We start from the raw sequence: 25,574 nt of genomic DNA, 5'->3' as shown, positions 1-25,574 counted from the left end.
TGATATAACAGACTCATTAATCTGCTGCAAGATCCCACTTACGGCAGTCATCGTGACTTTGGACAGTGTGTGCTTAGGCTGCCCTTGTGCACATCAATCCATTGTCTATATCCTTAAGGATCATAGCGGGGCGGGGGGTGGGGGGTTTGGAGGGGGGATGGGGGGGGCTGTAGCGAATCCCAGCTGACATTGGACGGTGTGAGGCGGTGTCCAGCCTGGATTGGTTAACCTAACCTGCATGTCTTTGGACCGTGGGAGGAAGCTGGAGTACTCGTAGAGAAGATGCAAACTCCACACAGAAAGGCCCCCGGGCTCAAAAATGCAAACCAGGTAGATTCATTCATCAGATTCGAATTTTCTTGCTGTGAGGCAACAGTGCTAACCGCTGAGGCCCCCTCCTGTGCACAATACACATAAATTAAAAGAAAACCACTGCTATTTTTGCAAAGACCAGGACTCTGCAAGGACACTACTGAATATACCCATGTACACTTATGTAGTGTGTGCGGGGAAACCAGAGGAGGGGAAGGGACCTACGGGAGAATCCTCATGGAGTAGGTTCTTTTTTCCTGGTAGGTTTCCTGACAAACACAGCAACATTATTTTAAGGCCATTTGCATGTCACAATTAATGACCTAATAAGTCTAATGTATCAAAAAAATCAGTATCAGAAAAATAATTTTTTTTCATTTTCTCAAAGCTCTGTGTCGAGAAAACTGAAGTTAATTCGGTTTCTGCTGACACTGATGCTTCAGAAAACTGGAGAGGATGCCCCCCTCTGTGGACTCCCCATGTGGGCTCCCACAGTAACCAGCATAGGCCCAATGGATCCCCCGTAGCTGCCCCAGGGACACCGTTTTGCTGTGCAAGCTCACTGGGGATTTTGCAAACCGTCACTCTGTGGTGGTGTCAACTTTGTGAACAGTGTTTCCATTTATGATGTTAGAAAGAGGGGAGGGAGAGAGAGAGAGAGCGAGAGAGAGAGCGAGAGAGAGAGGATGTTGAACATCTCAGTACAAAAATTAAAAGACATATATACAGCTTCAACTTATATAGCAGTTAAAGAAAGCCACGGTGTAGAGTTTTCACAGTGTTCAAACAATTAAAACAATGAATCAAGTAATTCAATGAAATAACAAGCAGATTAACTAATAATGAAAAGATGCAAATAGTAGCATGAGGTAGGGTAATGAGACAATGTTGAAACCAGAAATGATGTAGCAGGAAGAATCAGAGAACCAGCCACGACTGTTGGTCTGCGATGACTTAACATCAAAGGAAGTCAACTTGATGAAACATGTTGGTACACAAGAATTTCACTCGGAACTCTCTGGTATCTGTGGAGAAAGCAATGAAGCATCACCCCATCTCTCTGATGAAAGGTCATGTTGAAGTAATGTCCTCCTACCTTTACTGGTTTTTCTTTTTTTTCTCTTTCCTGTCAGGCTTCCTGTCATTGGCCTCACTGCCCACCTATGATTTGAGCTTATTTAGAAGATTTTTTTTTTATCGTACGCAGGTGGCACATGTCCCTAATGTCACGAAGTGCGACAGACTAATGATTCAGTCAATTTATCTTCTTTCTGTCTTTCTGTCATGGGTTCTTTCTCCCTTTTTTTTTTTGTTCTTCCATGTGGTCTGTCTTCCAATCTGTCACAGCGAGAGACAGGGCAGTAGCAATGCCTCCAGTAACTGCCATCAACCTGTATGCTATGTCCATCACTTTTCATCATTGCCATATTGTGTGTGTGTGTCAAGATGCCAGCACAATAACACAGGGCCCAGAACGCGGGTCATCTGTGTGACTGGAGCAGTTTGTGTGTGTTTGTCAGCGCTCAAGCTACTTCTGAGATCTCACGACCTCAGCTCTGACGAGCAGCTGTGTCTGCCGCAGCCCGAGGAGGCGGACACGGCTGGCCTAATGCCATATTATACATTACTTCTGAAAGCACGGCGAGTTCTTAAGGCCACACCGGGTATCCGCTGTGTCACCGCTGGTACGGCTGTTTGAGGGGCTGCTCTTCTTCAGCAGCCTTATCGTGACCATGAGTACGACATCTGGCAGCCGGTGATCCAGCCCACTGGAAGTAACACCAACATGTTAAAGTGAGCTTGGAACATCAGGTCCTCAAATCTGCTGCGCTGAAGTAGGGCTGAGCTTTCCTGATAAAGGCTGATAGCGGGTGTTCTCAAACTCTGACTCACCCCAGATAAAACCGAAGCAACGAATCAAAAGTCACTAGTGTGACTAAAATATTGGAGCGCACCATGAAATATTGGGATATTGATTAATCCTGTAAGTATTCTTTGCCGTACTTCTATTTGGGGGATAGCAGTGCACCCATCTTTTTGGAAGACGTAGGTGGTGGAGGTGCAGGTGAGAAGTCTTTCCCTCTAGCAGCATGGAGCGGTAATCTACACCATCCACCCTGGACAGCTGACCATCAGAGGAGCTGTAACAGAGAAAGAAGGGGGTCACTCTGGCTCTGATGGGGTACCGCCCTCTCTGTTCTGCACCAAATCCATCAGCTCAAAGGGATATTTTGGTTTAATGAAAGCAAAAAGACCTGAGAAAAAGATTTTCTTTTGAGAGGATCACGAGGATGTGACTGAAGAGTGCCCGAGCTTATCGCACTGAGGATGAGCAAGAGTGAAGTCTAGGTGGGCTCTGTGTCACGTATGAGTGGTCTGCTAGTGGTCTCAGATGATGAAAACCATCACACGGATTTCCCCACCAAGTTTCCCGGCTAACATTTTTTTTCAAGTTTTGTCTGTGAGGCTTTATTCATTTGCAACATCAGGTTATGTTGCTGCTACTGAAAGTGATGGATCATCACGCTGCGACCATCATGCTAAGATCTCATTTGGGTTTCTCTTATTCAAAAATGTATTTATGCACATGAGGTTCTACACATCGCCTTAAAGCACATGCGTATACAGCTTTTCATCACTGAAATTACAGTAATATTGCTGTTCTATACTGCAACTATTGTACAAGCATGCAAATCATGAACCCTCGTTTTTTCTTTCTTTCTTTCTTACACTTTCTTTCTTACACTGATCTCTCTCTCTCTCTCTCTGGGAGACTGAATAATAACTTTAGAAAGTGTCCATTAACTCCGCTGAAGCTGCACAAAATGTACATTCCTGAATTTCTCTGTACGTGTGTGCATGTGTTTGTGCCTGTGTGCAGCAGGAGCAGCAGGTTGATGGTGCTTCTGGTTTTATGGTACTTTCACCACCCCATATTCAGTAGGTTTGTGTGTGTGTGTGTGTGTGTGTGTGTGTGTGTGTGTGTGTGTGTGTCACATCAGTACATTCATGTGTTTGCGTGCTTTTCTCTTTGCTTTGGTTTGTGCAGCAGTACCTTCACTCAATGACCTGCTTATGTGCTCTATTAATTTTGTGCGAGTGTGCTTTTGTATGTGAGTGACAGAGTAGGTGTGTGTGTGTGTGTGTGTGTGTGTGTGTGTGTGTGTGTGTGTGTGTGTGCTCGGTGCTGCTGCAGCATCTACCCCCACAGGCCAGATGAGGTGGCCTTTGTGACATCTTGAGTCAGAAGCCATAAAAGCTTAAACATGTTTCAGCTGCATTTCAAGGACACAGCAACTAAACCACCACCATTTGGTAAAGACCCCCGGCTCTGTGGCCACATCACTACATTCAGCTTTGTAGAAAACCAGAAAATTATGACTTCATTTTAGTTTCCCTCGTCGATGCCAGAAATCCTAATATATCTAGGCAATTACAATATAACAGTAAATGAAACGTACAGTATTATTATCCTCATGTACTATAACAGTGAGTTCCAGTGAGTTCTTTGCCCTGGTTTTCACCTCTCCCAAAAAACATGGGCTGCCTGACCTTATGATCATGGCTGTAAGCAGCCTGAGAGGAAGACTCGCTGAAAGATGTTTGTCAGCAATACAGGTGGAATGTAGCTATGCACACATACTCAAGTGCTTCACTAATCTATTTGATTTCTCTGCATCTCAGACCAAAACAAATGTTCGCCCGTACATTTGTGAACATTTACATCTTAAATGAGAAGTCAATTAGGTGTTTGGAAATTTTAATAATCATTTAGGTCAAGGATTTAAGTTATGTAGTTTGACATAATTTTGAGGTTTGGAAATGAGCATTGTGAAGGCATTCCTTTGGGGTTTTGGTAACTGTGTTGGCATCACTCACTGTTTTCTGAGTTTTTACAAACCAAACAATCGGTTAATGGAGAAAATAATCAGGAGATTAATCCATAATGCAAAAAATCATTAGTTCCTGTACTAATAATCCTATTCTAACATAAATGTAATGTAAAAAAAATATTTTTACTGACAGTTTAGCAGTAGTAATGGGTTTACATTGCATTTCATTTATACATATATATAGATTTGTTATAATTCGACCATATAAAGATACGAACATATAGTATGTTACAGTAACAGACAGCATCGGATTTCTTGGCACAGGCAATGTTCCAAAAGAAGGACCGTGCCTGATAACACAGAAACTTTGCAGCAGATCCCATTTAACCAAAAAAATACCTGCATTTTTTTGGGTGGGATCCGATCAGTTTGACCTGTTTTTCTATCAGGTTTTATTACCCTGTGCACCCAAAATCAATTTTTACCTACTGCGAGAGGATTCTGCTCACCACAGTTTAAAATAAATGCGGTCCCGTTGTGATGTTGTCAGACTAGAAGAAGCCTACGGTAAGAAAAACTGAAGACAAACAGGAAGAAAATGCAAATAAACTACTGATTATGTGATGATTATGTCTGATAATGTAAGTCCCTCAATGTAAATCTAAAAAAGGGTGCTGCAAATGGTATTTTTTAATTTTTAATTTCTATTTTTCCAATTTTCCACCCGATGTTTGTGGGTCTCATTTTCTTTTTCTTTAAATAAAAAAGTAATGAGCAGTGTGCAGTACACTGTGAATTGACAAGAATTACTCAGAGAGCAAAAATTTCTGTGAGTGTTTAACCTTCCACGCAGACAGAACAACACTGTGCAGAGGCTCTGGAATACATCAAACTTTTAACCCATACGCAAGTGTGTTAGTCCAAGTGTGAGAGTGTCTCCACTCCCAACAGATCAAAGGGTAATTGGAAGAAAAATCCTGTGGGGGGATTTTCAACTTAAAGCGTTTCTCAGAGACTTTCCTGAGGGATGAAATTTAACTTTTACTGGCCATTAGTGAAGACCTTGATGGACAGGGATCAAATAATCCTTGACCTCTCACAGATTTTCTGTAATTACCAGAGATTCATTACTTTGTCAAACTCATTTTCCAGTAAACAGATCAAATTCGCTCACCTCTCCAATATTTATATTCTTATATGGATTAGCACCGGCTCTAAGAGTTATTGTCTAACTTGTCTAGCAAACTCAATTTCCAGTTAAATCATTTAAGCTGCAGCTCATTATTTTAAAGGCACGTCTTTCATTAGCTATTTTGAAAAAAAAAAAAAAGTCCTCTCTTGGATTTACTTTCTTCTTTATTTCTATACTTCATTAAGGATTGGTTAGATTGCCAATATAGTGCTGGAAAGTAAAACATTAAAGGTATATTTAATGTAGCTGTCATTAATGCACTCCATTATTAATTGATTCATTTTCTTATCAGTCTCCATACCTTAGCTTAATTCATCTTTGGAGGCCTTTGGAAATGTTGAGTCAGACTCCTATCATTTTCATCCCAAGTGATGATATTTATTTCCTTTAAATTTCATATATGTGGGTGATCTATAGATACGGTGACTATTAGAAGCTAGTTTTAATAGATTTTGGAGATGTGAGAAGCCGCAGCATCCACGGTCATCCCAGGGGTAATGATCTGAGCTCAGAAAGCTGTGTGATTTATTTATTAATAGTGTGCTGATGTTTTATGTGGAGTTTTAAGTAGGAGAAAGAAAGACTTTTGGAAGACTGACTTTGGTCTCAGAGATGAAATACATTTTGATGCCCATTAGTTTGTGTGAAGGTTAAGTTATGTGTTCATTGGACAGCTACAAATTGAACAACAGCGCTGCGTTTGTGGACATTTTGCACCTAATACATACACATCATTCGCTTCAAGTGAATCAACATGTGAAAATTAACGCAGGCAGTGTGATGTGTGTTATTTTGCTTTAATCTAAATACTAATGCACTTGCGCCGTTGGAGGTGTGGCTGTGGACACACAAACACATACTCATGTACACAAAGACAGACTGTTATGCCCCCAGATATAAGTTTCCGTCAGAAATCAAGTTTCGTGTTTGCATGATTATAAGTGCGGCTGGATGCTGATTGTGTTGCTAAGTTAGTGAACTGCTGGTTGTCTTTTTGACCATGTTAGCCGTGCCTTTATTATATTAGCTACGTGGCTAAGCTAGTTAAGGTCTGCTTGATGCCTGGATACTGTTGTGATATGTGTATTTGATCAACAATTCTGTTTATTAATGCAGATATGTTTCACTGTATTGTAATTGCAGTTTCACAAGATCCCAAGTAAACTTTATGGAATTTCATCACATGTATCCTGAAGTTTTTTTGGGAGTGTTTAAACTGATTGGAAACAGTCCATGACACTCCTTCCTTGGCAGTGTCAAGAAAGTTTAACAGGGAAAGGTCAAGGCTCCTATCTGGTGTAATTTCAGTGTGATTCTTACTGTAGGTGCACAGTGACGTCTGTGCTGTGCAGAGGGAGGGGAGCAGCTGCTGCGTGGTCCCGTTGGTCAGGGTTCCGGGTCAGGATCTACTAAATGTTGCCAGACGTCAATATCTGCTATGATAATGATATCACGCTAATGATCACATTTCATATCCAGACATGTTCCCAGTTGAAACTGCGAATTTCTGCCGTGGGTGCAGTAAATCAGATGAACAGTTGTTGAGTGTCAAAGAACAGACACACACACACACATACAGAAAGACTCCTTTCTTTATAGTACTGTACTTTTTTTTTTTTTTTATCAACTGTTAAAGGCTGGGAAAAGGCTTTTTCCCCCCAAAAAACAGCCTGTACCCTTGAGTTGGGACTTTTTTTTTGTCATAGATCAGGTCAAAAGTTGTGCTGAAGCGGAGTGACCTGCTGGTCTTGTACTGCATCCTCCCATTCATGGGAGTTTAAACTCCCACACAAGCCAGAATTTTACATACTCTGTATTAAGACATACTAAAGGTCATGAGTAGTGGCCTTGAACCTTGAACAGTTTACTAGTACTTCTCTTTTTTTTAACCTTCCCAGGTGTATTCCCTCAATATGTTATACTCTGAATAATGTAAACTTGTACATTTATGTCCATAATGTAAATATTTATTTATCATTTTATCATTACAACATATATTCATTTACTGTTGCTTATTTTCTACTGTTGTTTTCTTTATTCTTTCTTTTTTTTCTATTACTTGTTGCTGCTGTAACATGTTGAATTTCCCCCTATGGGGGATCAATAAAGAAAAGTCTAAGTCTAATATGTATCTGTCATACATGATTACGTTTAGGAATATATCCATAATATAGTTTAATTAAGTTGAGTATATAGAAGTCTGTGTGTGTGGCTGCAATCACAGAAGTCCCATGGGAATCTATCAGAGGCTTTTAACTAATTCAGTAGCTCAGAATCTTTTTGGCTCATGAGCCCTAAAATAAGGCCATTCCTGCACGTACACTCAAATGCATGGACGGGCAGAGTGAATAATTCAACTAAATAATGTTTAACATTTTTTTTAACCTCCTATAACATAGTTTTGTGGTGCTCTCAGGTGCACATCGCAACCCTCTCAAATGCAACTCAGGAAAACTGTTTCTTTAGACTAGAATATTTTTGTAAACTCATACATATTTCAGTCTTTTTAGCAGTTTTCAATCTTCCAGGGAAGGTTTACTAAAGAACAAAATCCACTTATGTACAGTTACATTTTTTCCAAATCCTCCACAAGCCTCCACTATCCTGACTCTCCATCCTCTTTCTTCACTTTCTCCCTCCAGATCCCTCAGATCAGCTATGCATCCACCGCCCCAGAGCTAAGTGATGATCGGCGGTACGACTTCTTCTCTCGGGTGGTGCCTCCGGACAGTTTCCAGGCCCAGGCGATGGTAGACATCGTCAAGGCAATGGGCTGGAACTACGTCTCCACTGTGGCCTCAGAAGGCAGCTACGGGGAGAAGGGGGTGGACGCCTTCATGCAGCTCTCCAGGGAAGCAGGTAAGGCCAGTGGCTATAGTCGCATCATGGTCCAAAGATAATTAGCAGCCGGTTTTTGTCGCAATGATCGCTGTAAAAGTCTGTTAACATTTATGGTGACATTTCACTTTAAACCCTTGCCAACAGAATGATTTCAAAAGTATTTCACACATCCACATGACAATGAATACACAGGATCATCTCTTGGAAGCACATTTACTCTACCAACAAAAGATCAAACCTGAAGACCACCTGAAAAGGAGGGTATAAGCCAGCGTCCGATCGGGCTCTGGTACAGTTTGTTTGTGGGCTGAAAGCAAGGCAGAACAACCACAGAACTGTGTGTAATCACACGCAAACATGTCTACCAATTCCACGTGTTCCTTGATGTAAAAGCAAAATCTGTTTGCCTATAAACAAAAAACAGATCAGACATAAATGGTTGAGTCTTGAAAGGAAGTAGGAACTGTGTTAAGAGTACAAAGTGATGCTGATTGTTCTGAATAATCTCAGTGACATTTAGAACAATCTGTTGACTCATCACAACTCACTAGTAAGGATGCGTCCTGACATTTATGTGCTGGAGTTTTTAGGGGATTATTAAAAGACACACTGCCACCAGAGTGCACACATTGGGCCGAGAGGTATTATAACTGTGCTAACACCAAACCCAATATGCCCAATATTTCCATGTGGACAAGACCTTGATCACTGATCTGTGGTGGTTTTTGAGTTGGCCGAATGAATTGGACAGCACTCCTTACACCCCCCAAGCAGTATTCACCATCATTATCTTTGCAACAGGTTCTGTTTGAAAGATTTTTGAAGGATTTTGAGGAAAAATCCCTAACCAGGAGAAGAATACATGGAATTAGGATACTAAAAAAGGTAACTGTATTCCATTAAATTCAAATTGAAATGCTAATTTTCCTGTCGTGGGACTGTTAAAGGAATATCTTAAAGTTACAGAAAGAGTATGTAGTCAGACTACTGACACATTTAGTAAAAATGTAAAATGTAAAAATATTTTTTAATTCTAAAATATCTTTAAAAATAACACCACGGGTTTCTGAAAAGCCAAAGTGAAGATCATTGCCATTGCTGTACCTGACTCCACCTACTCCCGGCTAATCCAAAAAAAGACTAAGATACTAGGGTATATGCTACTCTGTGCTGCTGCAGCTCATGCTGAAGCTTGTGTGCCGCTCTCTCGTGGTTAGAGACGACAGTGGTCTATAAAATGTGGGATTTATCTGTTTACTGTTCTCAATTTTATGGAAAGTTCTATAAAAAATAAAGCAGAAATTAAAGCATTTTACAACGTAGCTGACCAAGGTTCAGTAGAAAAACCCCTCAACGGAATATCTGAATGGCATGAAAGTGACTGGAGACTGGGAGCTCGCCTTTTTTGAGCCTTCCCACACAGCTGGTCGGGGACGGACTCCACAGCAGCTTCCCGACAGGAAAGCAGTCAACACAAGCCATCACGATGATGGTTATTGAGAGAGATTAACTGCTGTGAAAAAGACTAAACTGCTCGGCGAGGCTAGGTAACGTTACAGCGTGAACTACCAGCAGAGCAGGAGGCTATAGCTTCTTAGCACCATGGTCGTATATATACATTGAGTCTAATGTGATCTAAGGCTTAACTTGTCGTCTACAGCACCAGTAAAGTACCACTGAAGCTGCATCAGAAAATGAACAGATTAAAACAGTCGAACGAGGAGGGGAGCCGCCGCTCGGCCCCCCGCCCGCCCCGCAGTTCTACAGCTACCTGCACAATGCGCAGCGGAGAGGGACTGAGACTGTGATTACTTTCAGCAGCATACATGGGAATGAGTTTCAATATAACCTTTTTTCAATAACATTATATCTAGCTCCTTTTCCCCGACGGTCTTGGATCTGAATGAGTCGCTACGTAAAGCCTAGAAAACGGCAGGCAACTACCCACCAGCCATTCGTGACAGCACCTACCTGTCACTCAAAGTGGACATGCCTTTAATTAGGCTCAACTTTAAAGCTTTAATATAATATGTGAGTTTTATAAAAAATCCCCCCCCCCCCCCCCTTGCAGTTCTCAGGAATGGAACGATTAGCTATAGAGACCCAAACCATTTTGTGGTAACAGGTTTGCTTTTGCTGTAAAGTTGGCCATTTTATCATGGGGGGCAATGGGGATTTGCCTGCTTTGTAGCCATCCTTAAGAAATGCTGTTTAATGCAGTTCGCATTAGCCTCATTTTCCAGACCCAAAGGTTGCCACTTGCTGAAAAATAACTACTATCAATTAGAGCTGTTCAAAGCAGAAATCTAAAAACGCAAAAAAAAAAATGCAGCTCTCCTTTCTCCTGTCTCTGCCCTGCCACCCCTCCCCACCCCCCCACCAGATGAGCACAGGCATGTGCATGCGCCTCATACGTGCAGGTAAATCATCCTGACCGTGACTGTAATCCCAATGCAGCAGTTATATGAGACGTGCCGTCCCGTTCTCTTTGCAAACACATGAACATGTGAAGCGCTTTGAGATGATATTCTGTGATTCAAGGCTCAAATGTTTACTAGCGGTAGCCAGATGAACATGAACTGGAATAAGCCCCAGCCTTTGGCTGTGGTTAGCAGAAGGCCAAACTATTAGCCAGCTTTTGTGGTAAATCTATGGGCACAGCCTTACAAAAAACTGCAAGATGGTACAATTAAGCTTCAATCATCCCAGTCATGATTGTGATCCTTAATGATGTAACTTTATATGAACATGAACATGAATTAGCAACAGCCTTGGGCTAATATTATGGTTAGCAAGAGACTGAACTATGTTAAATCTACATACATAACATAACGGTGTCCTATAAGAGGTATTATAATACATCTGTGACACAAGCTAACAAACAGCAACACATTTACATACTACAGGACAATGACGTTAGCAGCTTGTGTTCAGTGCCAGCCTCCCTTCTAGACTCTCTGTGTGATGAGTCCCGTCTTCCTTTGGTTGGTTGTGTTGCTTTGAAGCGTAGATAGTTGGAATACCAACTTTTTCTGCAGGACATTTTCCACCGTTGAATCAGGCTTTCGCCTTCATCTGAAGTGGACATTGCATGTGCACCTGCATTAGAACAGCCAATAGGAACGCTCCGAGAGGGCCTGTGATTGGCTTAAGTCTTCCATCATGGGCTAGATTTTCTAAAGCCTGAAAACAGAGCCAAGAGGAGATGCAGCAGTTTTCCTTTTTGTCTGGTTTTCCTTCAGACCGCTTAAATCACAACATGCTGATAGATTATGGATTTTTTTTCCCCAATCACACCAATAATAAATCGCCTACTTAAGCTTTACATGGAGTGGAGTGAAAAGTACAATATTTGCATCTGGGTTGTAGTGGAGAGGAAATATAAAGTAGCAGAAATAATTGTTAAAGTGGAGCACTTTACTATAGCACAGTAAATGTACTTCCACCGCTGCTGAAAAAACGAGGGGTGAGGAAAGCAGTACCACACACACACACACACACACACACACACACACACACACACACAGTGCAATGGGGCCACTCAAAGCAGTAGATCAAAGATTCAGTCATTGTACTACCCTTCTAGGCAGTGTGTTATAATGCAAACACTGTACAATGATGCAGCGTCCAGTAGTGCAGGCCACCGTCAGGCCGTAAGGAAGGGGCTGAGATTCAGAGAGAAACGACAAAATGCAGGAGGACTGAATCATTAAGAGAGTGCGGTCGCTGTGTAGATGTTGTAATTGCTCGTATTTCTGACGCTCAGTCCAAGAGAACTATGCCTTCTTAGTTGAGTATTCAGCTGATAATATCTGAGCTCTGTACGTGTGTGTTTGTGTGTGTGTGTGTGTGTGAGAGAGAGAGAGAGAGAGGGAGAGAGAGGGAGAGAGAGATGTGGTCAGGTCTTTCTAGGTTATCTGCAGATTTGCAAGTAATCCACCATGTATTGATTCCTGGAGGTTCCTTCTATCAGTCGGCAGACACACATCCACTTGTAAATTCATACACACACCGGTAATATAATTAGACGGCCTTCATTTCCAGCAGGGCGTATAAGATAGGAGCACACACACACACCCCCCCCCCCACACACACACACACACACAGACAGTAATGCAGTGACGACACATCCACAGTGATTAGTCAGGTGGTACGAGACCGATTAGCAGGGAAGGAGTTTCTGTCTTATCTAAAGTTTTCTCAGGTTTCTCTGACAAACTTCTCCTGCAGTCGTTCAGTAGATTCGAATAAACATTCTGGATCCCCGCTGCGGCAGAGCCTGCAACGTTATCCAGTCTGCGCAATCCCATGGTACACTCATTGTGATCACACGCAGATTTTTGCATTGTTTTGACAGGCAGGTCGAAATACTTCAGCACCCATAAGCCTCAGTGGTTGTTGCCATATATTTACTCAAGTACCTATACTTACTGAATGTCTTGTTAGTAGTTAGACGGCACACCCTCACCAAGCAATTTGTAGACATATGCACACAAATGGACATATTTTATACAAACAGACATATTGTTAGTATTTCTGATAATTGATATTTACATTGTTTATATTTCAACCTGTTTCAGCCCTATAGTTTAATCTGGGGTTGATATTAAGAGGGCCTACTGACGCAAGAAGGGTTTGCTTTGCATGGTCTTCGTGGTGTGAATGCTGAATGATATTTTGGGTAAATACGTGTGGCAACTTTAGAAAAATCAGCCTATCATCAAAATCAGAGGCTAAACTAACTGAAGCTCAAACCACAGTCTGCATGTTTCTCACTTCAGCCCTGAAAACTCTCCTTAAAATGTCTTTTTTCTCCAATGCTGGAAATATTGACAGGTTAACAAGGTAACTGGAAGTTATTCACATAATTTTCTCAACTTTTATGTGAAGCCTTGAAGATTTCATTTTTGGATTTTCACATATCTGGTTTGAGACAAAAAAAAACAAAAAAAAACAAGCTGGTAAAGTACAGAGCGTATAGTTGATACCAGCCCTTCTCAGGCTGGAACTGCATTTTGAACCGTCTTGTGGATGTAAGTACAACTTGATCTTGCCCACAGCTTTAATTAAAAATAATGAGTACATAAATAAAGCTTGTTTCAGCAGGAGCCGTGAATTCTAACCAAACATCCACCTTAAGCTGTTCACTGGAGTTAGCAGGGGGATTATGTATGTATGTCACAGAATTTGTAACCTCAGAGGTGCTACATTTGATGGGATTTACCTTTTCACCTGTTTTCAGTCATTGTCGTATTAAGTATAGTTCTATATGGAACCATGGGAAGTTCATCACCATGTGATGCCACGTGATCACCTGTATATAAAGACATAACTTCCTTTTCCCTCCATGGTCTGATTAAGGTCGCTAGGCCGAAGCATTAGCGTGTTTGCGAGCATGGCCAGAATAAACTGGTGAAATTGAGATTAGTCATGTTGGTCCTGCGGGCTTGCGAGTGGGCTAATTTTTACCTTTGGGTATTCAATGTCGGTACTGCATGATTTCAGTGTAGCACCACATTAACTCTGGGATGGTGCATCCTTTCAAAGGCCTGACTACATTTCAAAGACCCTCTGGAACCTGCCCTTGTTATCTCTGGATCAGCAGGAATCTTCAGGAAAAATGCTGTGAGGTATTTGTTTTCCATTCTTTCAAAGGTTGAGAATGCTGACTGGGTAACTGGGCGCCTTTAATACCATTTGAGCTCAGTATTGGCAGCACATAGCGGGAGGGAAGAATGTCTCCCAGCTATTTGCCATGTGGAGTGTTTGAGTGAAGAGTGCTGGTAACAAACCACATGAGGCATAAAAAAAAACACTACCTGCAGCTACTGTTTGCTTTGAAATTAAACTGTTTTCATAGTTAGGTTTCAAAATCATTCACGCTGCAATATCACACACCCAACGCTGTCACAGTTCATAGCTGTTTGAGTTTTTTGTCCACATGTCCACATGATTTCAACACAAGGCAACTATCTGTATATGAAAGAGACTCAGTGTCCCAGGAATATAAGAACTAGATTCATGAGACTTTCTCAATAATGCCAAAATGTATATGTGTTGATTGTGTGAAATAGCTGTTGGCTACAACTTATTATTTGTTAACATTTTGTCAATTTTTCGGCATTAAAAATTTGCTGAATCAGCTATTTGCAGTACACCTAAGGACCCATTTCCCCATCTACACAGAACTCTGTTTCCTCAAGGTTTGGTATGCTACAGTGTACCTAAATACATCTGAGTTATGGAGTACTTTAATATACTTCAGTAAAAAGTAAATGAATCAACTAATAAACATGATTTCTGTCAATGTTGGATTTTAATGAGCGATATTGAAGAAAACTTCTCAGGGGAGTTCTGCAGTTACTGGGGAGGATTTTGTCTATGATTTCTAAGCAGATTTATGGATGTTTATTTGAAATTGGAGAAAATATATATTCTTGGAAAGAGTAATGGCACTTTTCCACTAGCTCCTACTCGACTCGGTCTTTAAGGTTTTCCACTAGGTGATAGTACCTGTTACCAGGTACTTTTTTAGTACCTACTCGGCCGGGGTTCCAAGCGAGCTGAGTCGAGCCGAAAATGTGACGTCAACAGCCTGCAGGCCACTGATTGGACAGGGAGTGACATCACTGGATGAGTCATGAGAGCAACTCGTTCACAAGAACCAAATTTCTGTGAACGAGGTAAACGGATACACGCAAACCAAACACTCCATGTCCTCAGTTGTATTTGTTTGTGCCGCATACGAATTACGCCACTGTAGTTTTGGGCCGCCTTGCTATGACGACCCCACCCACTTTGAGGTGGAACGCAATTGTAATGGAAAACGACCCAAACCGAGTCGAGGAGAGACGAGTCGAGGCGAGTAGAGCTAAAACTGTGGAATGGAAAAGCACCATAGGTCTGGGAAAGACAAGTTAAAGACTAGTTACACAAGATATCCTGCCTTTAATCCAACATAGGTACAGACCTCTGAATGCTACAGTACACTGAACACAAAGTGAAACAAGTCTTTTTTTCTTGGCCCTCACAGACGGGCTACATTCGCTTCTGCTAACTACGTTTTAAGGATGTTTATTTCTGATGGACTTAATGGTAATGATACCGTACTCACACTGAGTCTGAATTAGTTCAATTCAGTTAAATAAAAACCCAGAACACACGATTCTGTAAAAGTAGACTGTCAGCAAGGAAAGTGATGTATCACTACAGTGACGCCGGCTTGTTTACATCCACCTACAACCCAGATCTGTCTACATGGACATTAGTAGTATGCTGTTCAGGCTCCTTAGGTCGTGTTTCTTGGCTCTGCAGCTGTTTGCCTCTTCATCCTCCTCCATCTTCTGTGTAAACAGCCATCCCCTCAGTGTGTTTATTTATAAATTCATTAAGCTGGAGAGATATTAGAAGCAACACACCAGTTAATGCAGCACATAATTTGCCTATTTGATTACCTGGGAATCCCAGATGGCATACATCAACTGTTTATTGGCCTCTTTTGCTCCCATAAATGCAGAGTGGTGATGCATACTTATCACCACAGTGGAAGCTGCAGGGTGGGGACTGTGAGTGGGTGGGTGGGGATGGAAAGGACGACACTTAAATGAAAAGAAGAGGTGGTTTCAGTTTTCTTCATCAGACCATGGTGTGTTACTCTGGGAATGATAGCCAGTCTGAACCGATTCAGGGAGAGATCAGTCAACTAGGGGAAACATGTGGCATTTGTGTTCGGTAATATCATTCATCGCTGCACATGCTGTACTAATGTTTTCTCAGCTTATCTCAGCACAGAGAGGCTGTCATTCATCAAAACAACTCGTCAACTCTCCCCTAACTGTTCTATTCTGTAAAACAAATCCATCCCGTCTTTGTTTGTTCTTCCACACAGCTTCTGTCATAATCACCAAACAGCTATTTTTCCTCCATCCGACCAACACCGACGGATCCCCTTTTCATGCTTCTCTCTTTTGTTTTACCACATAAGCAAATTCCAGGTTAAATGCTGAGTAATGTCAAAGCTATTGTTTGAAGGAGAACAGCTTAACAGCAGCAGTATCGAGTCAAAGCACCATTAGTATTTCAAGGTGAAGTCATCAAGTGAAGTTTCGTCATCATTCCAGAATTCGCGGAGGTTGTGGTCCACTGCTTTTGATACACGTGAGCTCAATACCGCATCAAGAACTTTGGAAGAGAAAAGAGGATGAAAAGGGATGAAAGATGAAAGTTTTGTTGTTCTTATTTGAGTGTTCAGTTGAGGTGGTGGGTTAGGTTAGCACAATAAAAATTAGAATAAAGATCTCAACTGGTAGTTCCTTCATTTCTTTTACTCTTGTTATTCTTAATAAAATTCATCTGAGTAATCAAAGTAATTGTTGTCTCATTTTGAATACTTTTAAAGACTTTGTTGTATTAGATCCAGTGACAGTTTGCAGTGATTACTGTGCTGTTCAGTTCAGCATGACTTTCCAGACAGTATAATTGATAAATATGATACCAGCCACACAAATGAGACCTAAATACCTAAATACATTTGAATTATGGAGTACTTTAATCTACTTAAGTAAAAAATAAATAAATTAATAAATTAATAAAAGAAAAACAAAAAAAAAAAACACAACAAACCAAGCATACACAAAAAAAGAGAGATTTCCATCAATGTTGGATTTTCATATTTTATATGAGCTTGCATCGTTGAAATAGTTTATACAAGGATGACAAATTAAATAAATCACTTTTATTCCCTATTTGTGAAAATCTATTTCTTTCTAGCGGGAGATGTTGCATCACATCTTCCAACAAGTTTCAGTGGGTTCTTGTCTACGTGCTAACACTACAGAAGAGACTAAACTATAATGACCATTTCACAGCAGTTTTAATGTTAGTAGCAGATTTTGATGTTTAATCAGATTTGTGTTGTGCATTTTAATATATTTGTTTTCTAAGCCGCTGCCATATGCATTGCATACAATTACTGTAGTTGCAGGTGTTGTTGGTGTTTATACCAGACTGTAAAGGTTCACACACAGTCTTACATATGAGTTTTGCGCTGCAGTGATGCAACAGAGTGACTCCCTGCAGAAAATCCACATATATAAAGCAGAATAATGAATAACATCATTATTATCTGGAAATACAGAAATCCATCACATACTCCACCAAAGTGCCACTCATTTAAGGGCCATCATCAGAAGCTGCTTACGAAGCTGTCAGACAAGTACAGGTCATTAAGAGGAAGGTGTAGTCAGTGTAGGTAATGACTCATTCTGTGACTCACCAGCACAGCCACTGCAATTCGTGACTGATTTTTATCTACTGGTGAACTACAGTGAACCAAGAAGCTCAGGAGCAGAGTGCTAGATCTCCTAACTTTACTTTCAGACGTCTGAATAGTTTGAATTTCAGGTCTGCTTTCACGCTACCTGCATGACTTCAGCATGTGATTCCCACTGTTGGTCTGACTGAACCGAGCAATGCATCTTCAGTGACTGAATTTCTCTGAATAAACGTGTTCATTTGTTTTCAGGGACAATGCGCATTGATCAACATCACTGAAAGATGGCTGTTGTTAGCCAAAAGGCTAATTTTCAACTGCTGTCCTTTAGCCAGATGTTAGATTAGCAATTCAGACAACAATAAATCAAACCATGAATTAGAGATGGGACAAAGCAAAACATGAAGCTGCTAAACAAGATGAAAAGCAAGCATCATGAACAGCAGGATGTGTACAATGCAGGCAATTAATATGAAATAATGTTCAGTAACACATGGTTAAAACATGACAACATAAAAGCCACATAACCATATGAGTCAATACATTGTATATTTAATGTTCCAAACTAGCAAGCTCATACTGCAAAAGGCTGTCATACATACATACATGCATACATAGAGAGGGCTTATAACAATAAAATGACCAGCCTGCTACTTGCTTAAAATACTGTTTAATGTGCAGGTGATTCCAGGTAAAGATTGATATATGCTATCTCTTCATGAATTATGTTACAAAGCTTAATATTTTACATTTTGCTGAAATGACAGTGCCAATATTTCAGCGAAATTGACCACCATGGTGACCATGCTGGAAGTTAATCATTAATCATCGTACACTGATGACTCTACAGCAGGGCTGCCCGATACGTCAGTCGATCGCGAAGGCAGTGCGGTAGATCGCGTGACATTAAAAAAGAAAAAAAGATTTTAGTTCATCATCTGTCATCCCTAATTAGGACTAAGCGGTTTAGAGAAAGAATGAAGGAACGTATGTAATGAATCGCGTTCGCGCCTTGATTGACGTACAGGACGGCCAGTCTGAGAGCTCTTCTCTGCTACGGGTCGCGGGCAGGGACATGCACGCGGTCAAACACGCTAGCTACTGCAAAACTCCAGCGAGCGAAGTGACCTAGTTAGCCTTCCAATCTATATCTACTAAAGAAGGGATACTCTGGGATGGGGAACAGGATAGGCAGGGATATTTGACTCCGTTCAGTGCAAGTCATCACTGTTTGTCACCTATGTGCATCAATTTTTTTGTGTAACACCAAGGGTTACATTAGCTGCAGTTATGCAGTGTACACTAACATATATTGTATACTCAATATATATATATATAAAAATATATATGTTTAGCATTTTTTAATGTAGGTAGATCATTTTGACCTGGTCATTTTAAAAGTAGCTCGCAAGCTGAAAAAGTGTGGGCACCCCTGCTCTAAAGCACTGTTTTTGAATCTCAGAGGGGTAAACGTCTTGTGTGTGTATGTACCGCACAATGTATTCATTTTGGACGGTTGTGAGCCCAAGTGAAGGGGAAGCTCCTCCACAACCGCTCTGCATCCGTTGTGTCTCGAGGCCAAAGAGGAAAGATAAGAGCAGACAACATCCTTTCAAATCAGCCTGTATGCCTTCCTACAGATAAGCTAAGAAGCTTAAAATGGAAGTCAAAAGACTGGAACTGGGATAAAGTAAGCTAATACAGTATTTTCCATGGCAAAAACATTTTGGATTTTGCAATGCATACGTTCTTTCCAGTGAAACAGGGTCAGAAGCTGTGGTGAACGCTTTGAATCGCAGTGGAGGAGCAGTCAAGACACTGTGGTACTTATACAGAGGGTACGAATCATCGGTGGGGATGGAGGATATTCCCTTCTCTGCTTTTGATACCCCCCCGATTGTCATTTATTTTTATCCCCAGTGGGGATACATGTTATCCCCGCTTTTGGTCATACTGAATAAGTGAAATGCATTTCCTATGGCTCCTGATAGGACTGAGTTGCGAGTGGATCAAACACTTATACATTAAAGCGCCTTACACTTTACATTACATGATAAATCCACTTCCACAGTTTGTCAAGATAACCATTATGATAAAGAGGACCGCCAGCTCTCATGTAATTGACACTCTGTTGTCTATGATGTTTGCAAATGTGTTTGATCAACCAAACTTATTCATCCGAGACCATGATTATTGACTTCGTTTTTCAACTGAACTTTTTAAACAAAATTCCCCGGGGTTGAGAAATGACCCTGACCCCTGCGATAATGTCCAGCCAATTCTCATTCAGAGGGCCTCAAATACCGCCACATTTGGTATATGATATAGATGCACAAGGCACCCGTTAGCATCATCGAGATACTAAAGGTGCGATGTCCGCATATGGAGGTGAGGGCGCCGTTGGACAGCCGAAAGTGAAACGTACTCACTTGTACTTATTTTAACCCAAACCATCATCTTTTCCTAAACTTAACCAAACAGCGTTAGTGCCTAAACCCTACCAAGTAGTTTTGGTGCCTTAACCTAACCAAGCTGTGACAGTTTCAGAACATTAATCCCGTGTTTATTATTGTCATGATGACGACAAAGGTCTGTCAAGGGTGTGTCTGTGGTAATAATAGACAGGGCCAGTGTCAGGGGGCGTTGCTTCTCATACAGACCCTCCGGGAGAACTGGGAATAAGAATCACTCAGCCAGAACTGTTGCTCTGAGCTTCTAATATTGACACAGAAGGTTACCTTGTGCATTGGTATCAGATACCAAAGGGGATGATGATGAATGTATTGTCACAGAAGGCCGATATCCAAATCTCACCCCAAACTAAACTGAAAAAGCATTGATAGTATTCATGTTTGGAAATTTATTTTTTTTTTGAAGCTTTAGTTGATTAGTGTTGGTTTGTATTGTATGAAGTGTTAAAAACGAAGTGTTCATTAACTGAATCCAATTGGACCCAGAGATATACTTGCTTAGTATAAGCTCATTTATCAGTTCATATCCCACACTGACAAAGCAGTCATAACATCACATATTACTCTATCCATCACCCCGACACACAGCGTAGTGTTTAGTTTGAATACTGCCTCCTTTACCCAAAATGCATTTCTACTCTGGAGAATTTGTGAGCTCTTGTGATCAGACTGAGCTTAATAAAGAATGTTATTGTTTTTGGGAAAACGTTTCACCTCGCCTTGGTTACTGCGAAATGGACAATTGAACGCCAAATAAAGAAAATAAAGTGAAAGTATGAAACTGCTGGAGACCACGGGGACCGCCCGAGCAGTGCCGCATCCTAATGCATCAGCTAAATGCTTCGTTGAAGCCGTCCTACAGCTCCCTGTGGGTCAGGGGTTTCACTAATTCACACTTCTCTCACTTTTTCTAGATTTGAATTACATTCCACATGAAGTATTATAAGGTCATGTTTGGTATGCATGGTACAGTAATAGGACAAGGACCAAAAAAAAAAAATGTAGTCAGTATTCTTCATCATTTACTGCACAGTAGCTCCAATCTGACCTTTATGGCCAAAGGGTCACAATTTGCAGCATGATGACACATCAAAGGTCTTTGTTACCGTTCTATTTTTGCCTGCTTACATGCTGGAGAACAGGGCCTTTCACGTATTAAAAGTATGCTGAATTAGCTATTAGAAGTTCCTGTTTGCAGTGTACCCATGGATGCACAGACTATCACTAAAACTTTGAGACTGAAGAATACTTAAAAAAGTGATGATTCTCAGCCAAGTTCGGTAGTTATGCAGTTATGTGCTTTTTCTCTGGAATTTCTAAGCGCATTAATAGACTTAAATTCACAACCACATCAGAGATAATGTCTGTGTGTTCAGACATGACTACAATGACTCCGAGGAGTGTGATTTTTGACACAGGTTCCAGGAGGCACCTCACAGTTTGAAAACCTCTGAGGTACATCAGTGTTTTTTTTCTTTTTCAGTGGACATGTAATCAATTCCTTGAAATGGTACATATAATAATGTTTCTGAAGGACTGAATGAATGAATGTTAGCATTCATAGCATAGCATTCTTTTCCAGTTGTACAATACAATCTCATTTTTAATTCAAATGTTAGATGAACATTGGTTTGCAAATGATTTAAACATGTTCAAAATTACTGTTCCCGTTTTAGATTGTGAAATTATTATGTTGATGATTTGATATGATTATTTTCATGGTTTTCATATCATGCACAACCTCCAGTCAATATGCAATATGAACAGGTGATTACCTCACAGAATGGGAACGACAGCACGCTGCAATCACGTAATAATATAAATATGAAACAACTAATAAATAATTCAGTTAAATGCAGTTTTTCACGGTGGATTTAGATTTCATTTTTTTAACTTGATCTTGAGTAATAACGGACCGCATGCTCGTCACATGAACAACATAGGGACTGTAATAAAAAAGCTTTTGTTCTTTCTTTTGTGTTTTTTCTTTTTTTACTGTGCATCATAAATCATATTTGTGTATTGAGTCATAAATGGGAAGCTTTACACAAAATAATAGATAACCTACTGAACCTGTAGCTTTAACCTGGACATATCTGAACTCAACTATAAGAACACATATCAATCCAATCATAGTGATTATGTACTAAAGCATAATTATGCATTGTGGAGTTGTGAAGCTGCTGATTGTATGCAGTAAAAGTCATGTTGATTGTTTCATAGACAATGTTAATGTTACATGACTCACTTTTGGAGCTTTTCTATGACTTGGATGGGCATTGGATCTCTTCTGGTTGAATTATTAGTAAAAACAAAATGAATAGAATCATTTTTTTTTGATGAAACGTCAAAGGTACAAGAAGCCTGTGAACAAAAAAAAAACAAACAGAAGTATGGACATTGAGTGTTACTCCCATGGTGCATTTCAATGAAAAAGCCTGAAGTTTTTAAATTCTATGAACCAAAACCGTTTTTTCATGCACTGGTCAAGTTTGAGATTTTGAACTATTATCCATAGCATGTCCTATTTGAGAACAGTGGAAATAAAATGTTCAAAAAGCACATTTGGGTGTTTATTTTGCTACAGTTTATTTGTGCAAATTTATTCTATACTCTACACATGAAATCTCCACTTCAGTAGTTCACCAAACTTTTTTTCCTTCCTATTTCTTCCTATCTACACTCTGAAGGTTTTTACAGAGGAGATTGTTCATATATCATTCATAGCCTGGTCTATATAACAGTTTATTCCTAAAACAAAGCAAAGTCTTTTTTTTTGATGGATGTTGACACTATTTTCTGATTTATGAAGTGAACCTTTGTCTCTGTATTGTCAACAAAATGAAACAATGACTTTTGCATCTGGCCTATACAAGGTTCAGCGTCGGGCGAGACTGAACACCAACTTGTTCCTGAAGCACGGCGTCAGTGTGTGAATGTGTGTGAAAGAACAGTCTCCTCCAGCTTAGAATACTGCGGTACGAATGATGTGTGAATGAGGATGTGATGTGAAAACGCTTTGAGTAGTTAAAATGACTAGAAATAAGCAAATGCAGACCATTTAGCTAAAATCTTTTCCTCTATTCACCTAAAAGTGCCTCACATTTTGCATCAGTTTTTGTTGATTTCAGTAACCACTGTGACATGTTTTGTTCTCAGCTTCAACAAACCCTGATCTTCTTCTCCATCGCATCTGTTAGCCAAACTTTTAGAAAAATAAATTGTGATGTTTAAAGTGTGTTTTATACCAAAAAACTAATTTGGTCAGTGAGATTCCACATAGCAAGAGACTCTTCAGCCCGTAGCTTAGTTGTATCTGCAGCCTTTGCTTTGATGAATATGAGATTCCCATTATCCCTTTTCCCTCTGAGGCGGACAACCCTACGATGGCCTCAGCTCTGTCATATGCTTTCCACTCAATCAAATGAAAAACACCTTTCCTTCTCTCTTTTCCTTCTGTCTTTCTTTGTGAATGGTAAACATGCTTTTTTCGCTCTCAGCTCCTGTCTGTGTCTCTGGAGAAAGCAGAAATGCTGGTTGCTGTGTCCCCACTCTATCACTACCTCATCAAATGTTCATTTCTCTGGTCAATAATTGACTTTGGACCCTTTATTAACCTGTTAGCAGAAAGATTAGAGAGTGGATCTGTCGTTGAGCATCTCCTCTTTCATTAAGAGAGGCGAGGACAGCTTTCTGTTCATTACAAGTCCAGAGGTTTGTGAGTGTGTGTGTGTGTGTGTGTGTGTGTGTGTGTGTGCAGTTAGAGTAGGAGGTGATTGTGTCTGTGTGTGTGTGTGTGTGTACATGTGTACAAGTGCACATCTGTCTGTGTTCATCTGTGTATCTGTCCTGTGGATGTGCTATTACTGTGTTCATTGGCACTTATCATAGTAAAACCTGATGCAGAAATAACATTATTATTGTCTTCAGCCATGATGAATGAATTTGGTATTTAATCTTTACTGAACTGTAGACTGTATGTAGTTGGCTTAGAGGCACGTCACATTGACAGTTCATCCATGCAGTTCTTATCATCAAGGCTACTAGTCAAAGTAGATCATTCTGTGAACCCAGTTGGAGAAAAATCCCATCATACTGGACAGGTGTAGGTATTTATCTATAGTTTGTCATTTTCTTCCATACCAGCTGTCATCACGATGAAGTCAGCTGTATTTCCCTGATGAGGACTAGATGATTTTGGTACATGTAGCACGCAGCCACAGAGTCTATGTCATGCACACAACAGGAGACTGTTCACCAACTTCACCTACTAAAATACTATTACATTTGGTTTAGGTGAGGGCTGCAGGAGGCAGGACACGGTGGGAAAGTATGCTGCAGTTCGAATTCAGTGTTTTTAAGTGATTGCCAGAAGCTAAATGGCTTTTTTTTTTTTTTAAATGAGAAATCACAGGATGCAGGAATCTACACCTCTGTGGTCCAAACATGAAGCTGGAGAACAACGTTTGATTCGCAAGCTAACTACAGCACTGTGCCCTGGATATCTGTGTGGTTGGTTTTCAGTCACTGAACATGAGGACGTTTACCTTCAGGGCTTTCTGCTAGACATTCAGGAAATCAGTTTAAAGTCTGACATAGTTATTAAATGATGGGTGGATGGATCAATATTGTAATTTTAAGCATGAGACAGTATTTGTATGAGCATTTATTATTTGGCTAGTATTCAGTAGAACCTACTTTTTTAGTGTAGTGTTTTTTTGGTGTAGAATTAGTTTCTCATTTTATTGTGGATTGGAAACTGAAATGCACACGATGTTGAATCAAGACTCAAACACAACAAATGCACGGTTTTGAATAGATATAATGTCCAGATGAGTTAAGTAGCTTTGCAACTCATTAGGGCAAACTATGAAATGTATGGAATACGTACGCTGTTTTTCATTGTGTTCTGTAGTGTAAACTGATATTTTATGGCGCAATATAAATTGAGCTTTATACTGAAAGAGCAGCTTCATAGGCCATTACTGAAGGCTCTGTATTGTAGGAAATGGCATTTTCAAAAGTTGATTGAATCAAAATTTTCCTGCCATACATCCCCTTTTTTCACGCTAATTATCATAAAACATGAATAATACAACTCACATCCAAATCAATGGCATTTTTTTTAGTCACCCAGCTCAGCAAATTATTGTTTGTCTGGCTAAAACATGTAGTGAGTCTATAAAGACAGAAAAAGAAATAGACGCCAAAGGTTCAAAGGGTTAAATTTAGCAAATCTTACGTAGTCTATCTCAGGCTAAGAAGTTTCCACCCTTCAGGGGTTTTCAGCACTTTTGTATTAATGCAGTGTCTATATACAATGTATCCATACGATGTATAATGCAGTGTTTCTAATTTGTTGTATTGTATGTACAGTCTTATCTTTAAGTCATCCTTGTCAATATGTACGGTAGTTACTGTGAAATGGCAAAACCCAAATGACACTTCAATTTCTGTAAACCTATCCGGTTTTATGTATGAAATATACCCATAATTTCCCTCGGCTTTGTCTGCCACAGGCAAGATTCCAACTACATAGTACAATATGAAGCCTTCAGCTATACAACTGCAGCCAGGGGCCAATTTTAGCAGGAGGGAAAGAGTGATTCACAGTGATTTTCACTCTGAATACATCATATTGAATTGATCCCCTC

General features: G+C 40.3%; 1 protein-coding gene across 1 annotated transcript in view; it reads left to right on the top strand.

Moving 5' to 3' along the window:
- grm7 (glutamate metabotropic receptor 7) overlaps window positions 1–25,574 on the top strand; it is a 276,820-nt gene that overhangs the window by 87,014 nt on the left and 164,232 nt on the right. The window contains exon 2 of the mRNA XM_070845371.1: window positions 7,980–8,196. Within this exon, the coding sequence (XP_070701472.1) occupies window positions 7,980–8,196 (217 nt within the window). The remainder of the gene's footprint in view (window positions 1–7,979; window positions 8,197–25,574) is intronic.

The sequence above is a fragment of the Pempheris klunzingeri genome, chromosome 2, assembly GCF_042242105.1.
Source record: "Pempheris klunzingeri isolate RE-2024b chromosome 2, fPemKlu1.hap1, whole genome shotgun sequence".
Taxonomy (NCBI): Eukaryota; Metazoa; Chordata; class Actinopteri; order Acropomatiformes; family Pempheridae; genus Pempheris; species Pempheris klunzingeri.
This window is presented reverse-complemented; position numbering and strand designations above follow the sequence as displayed.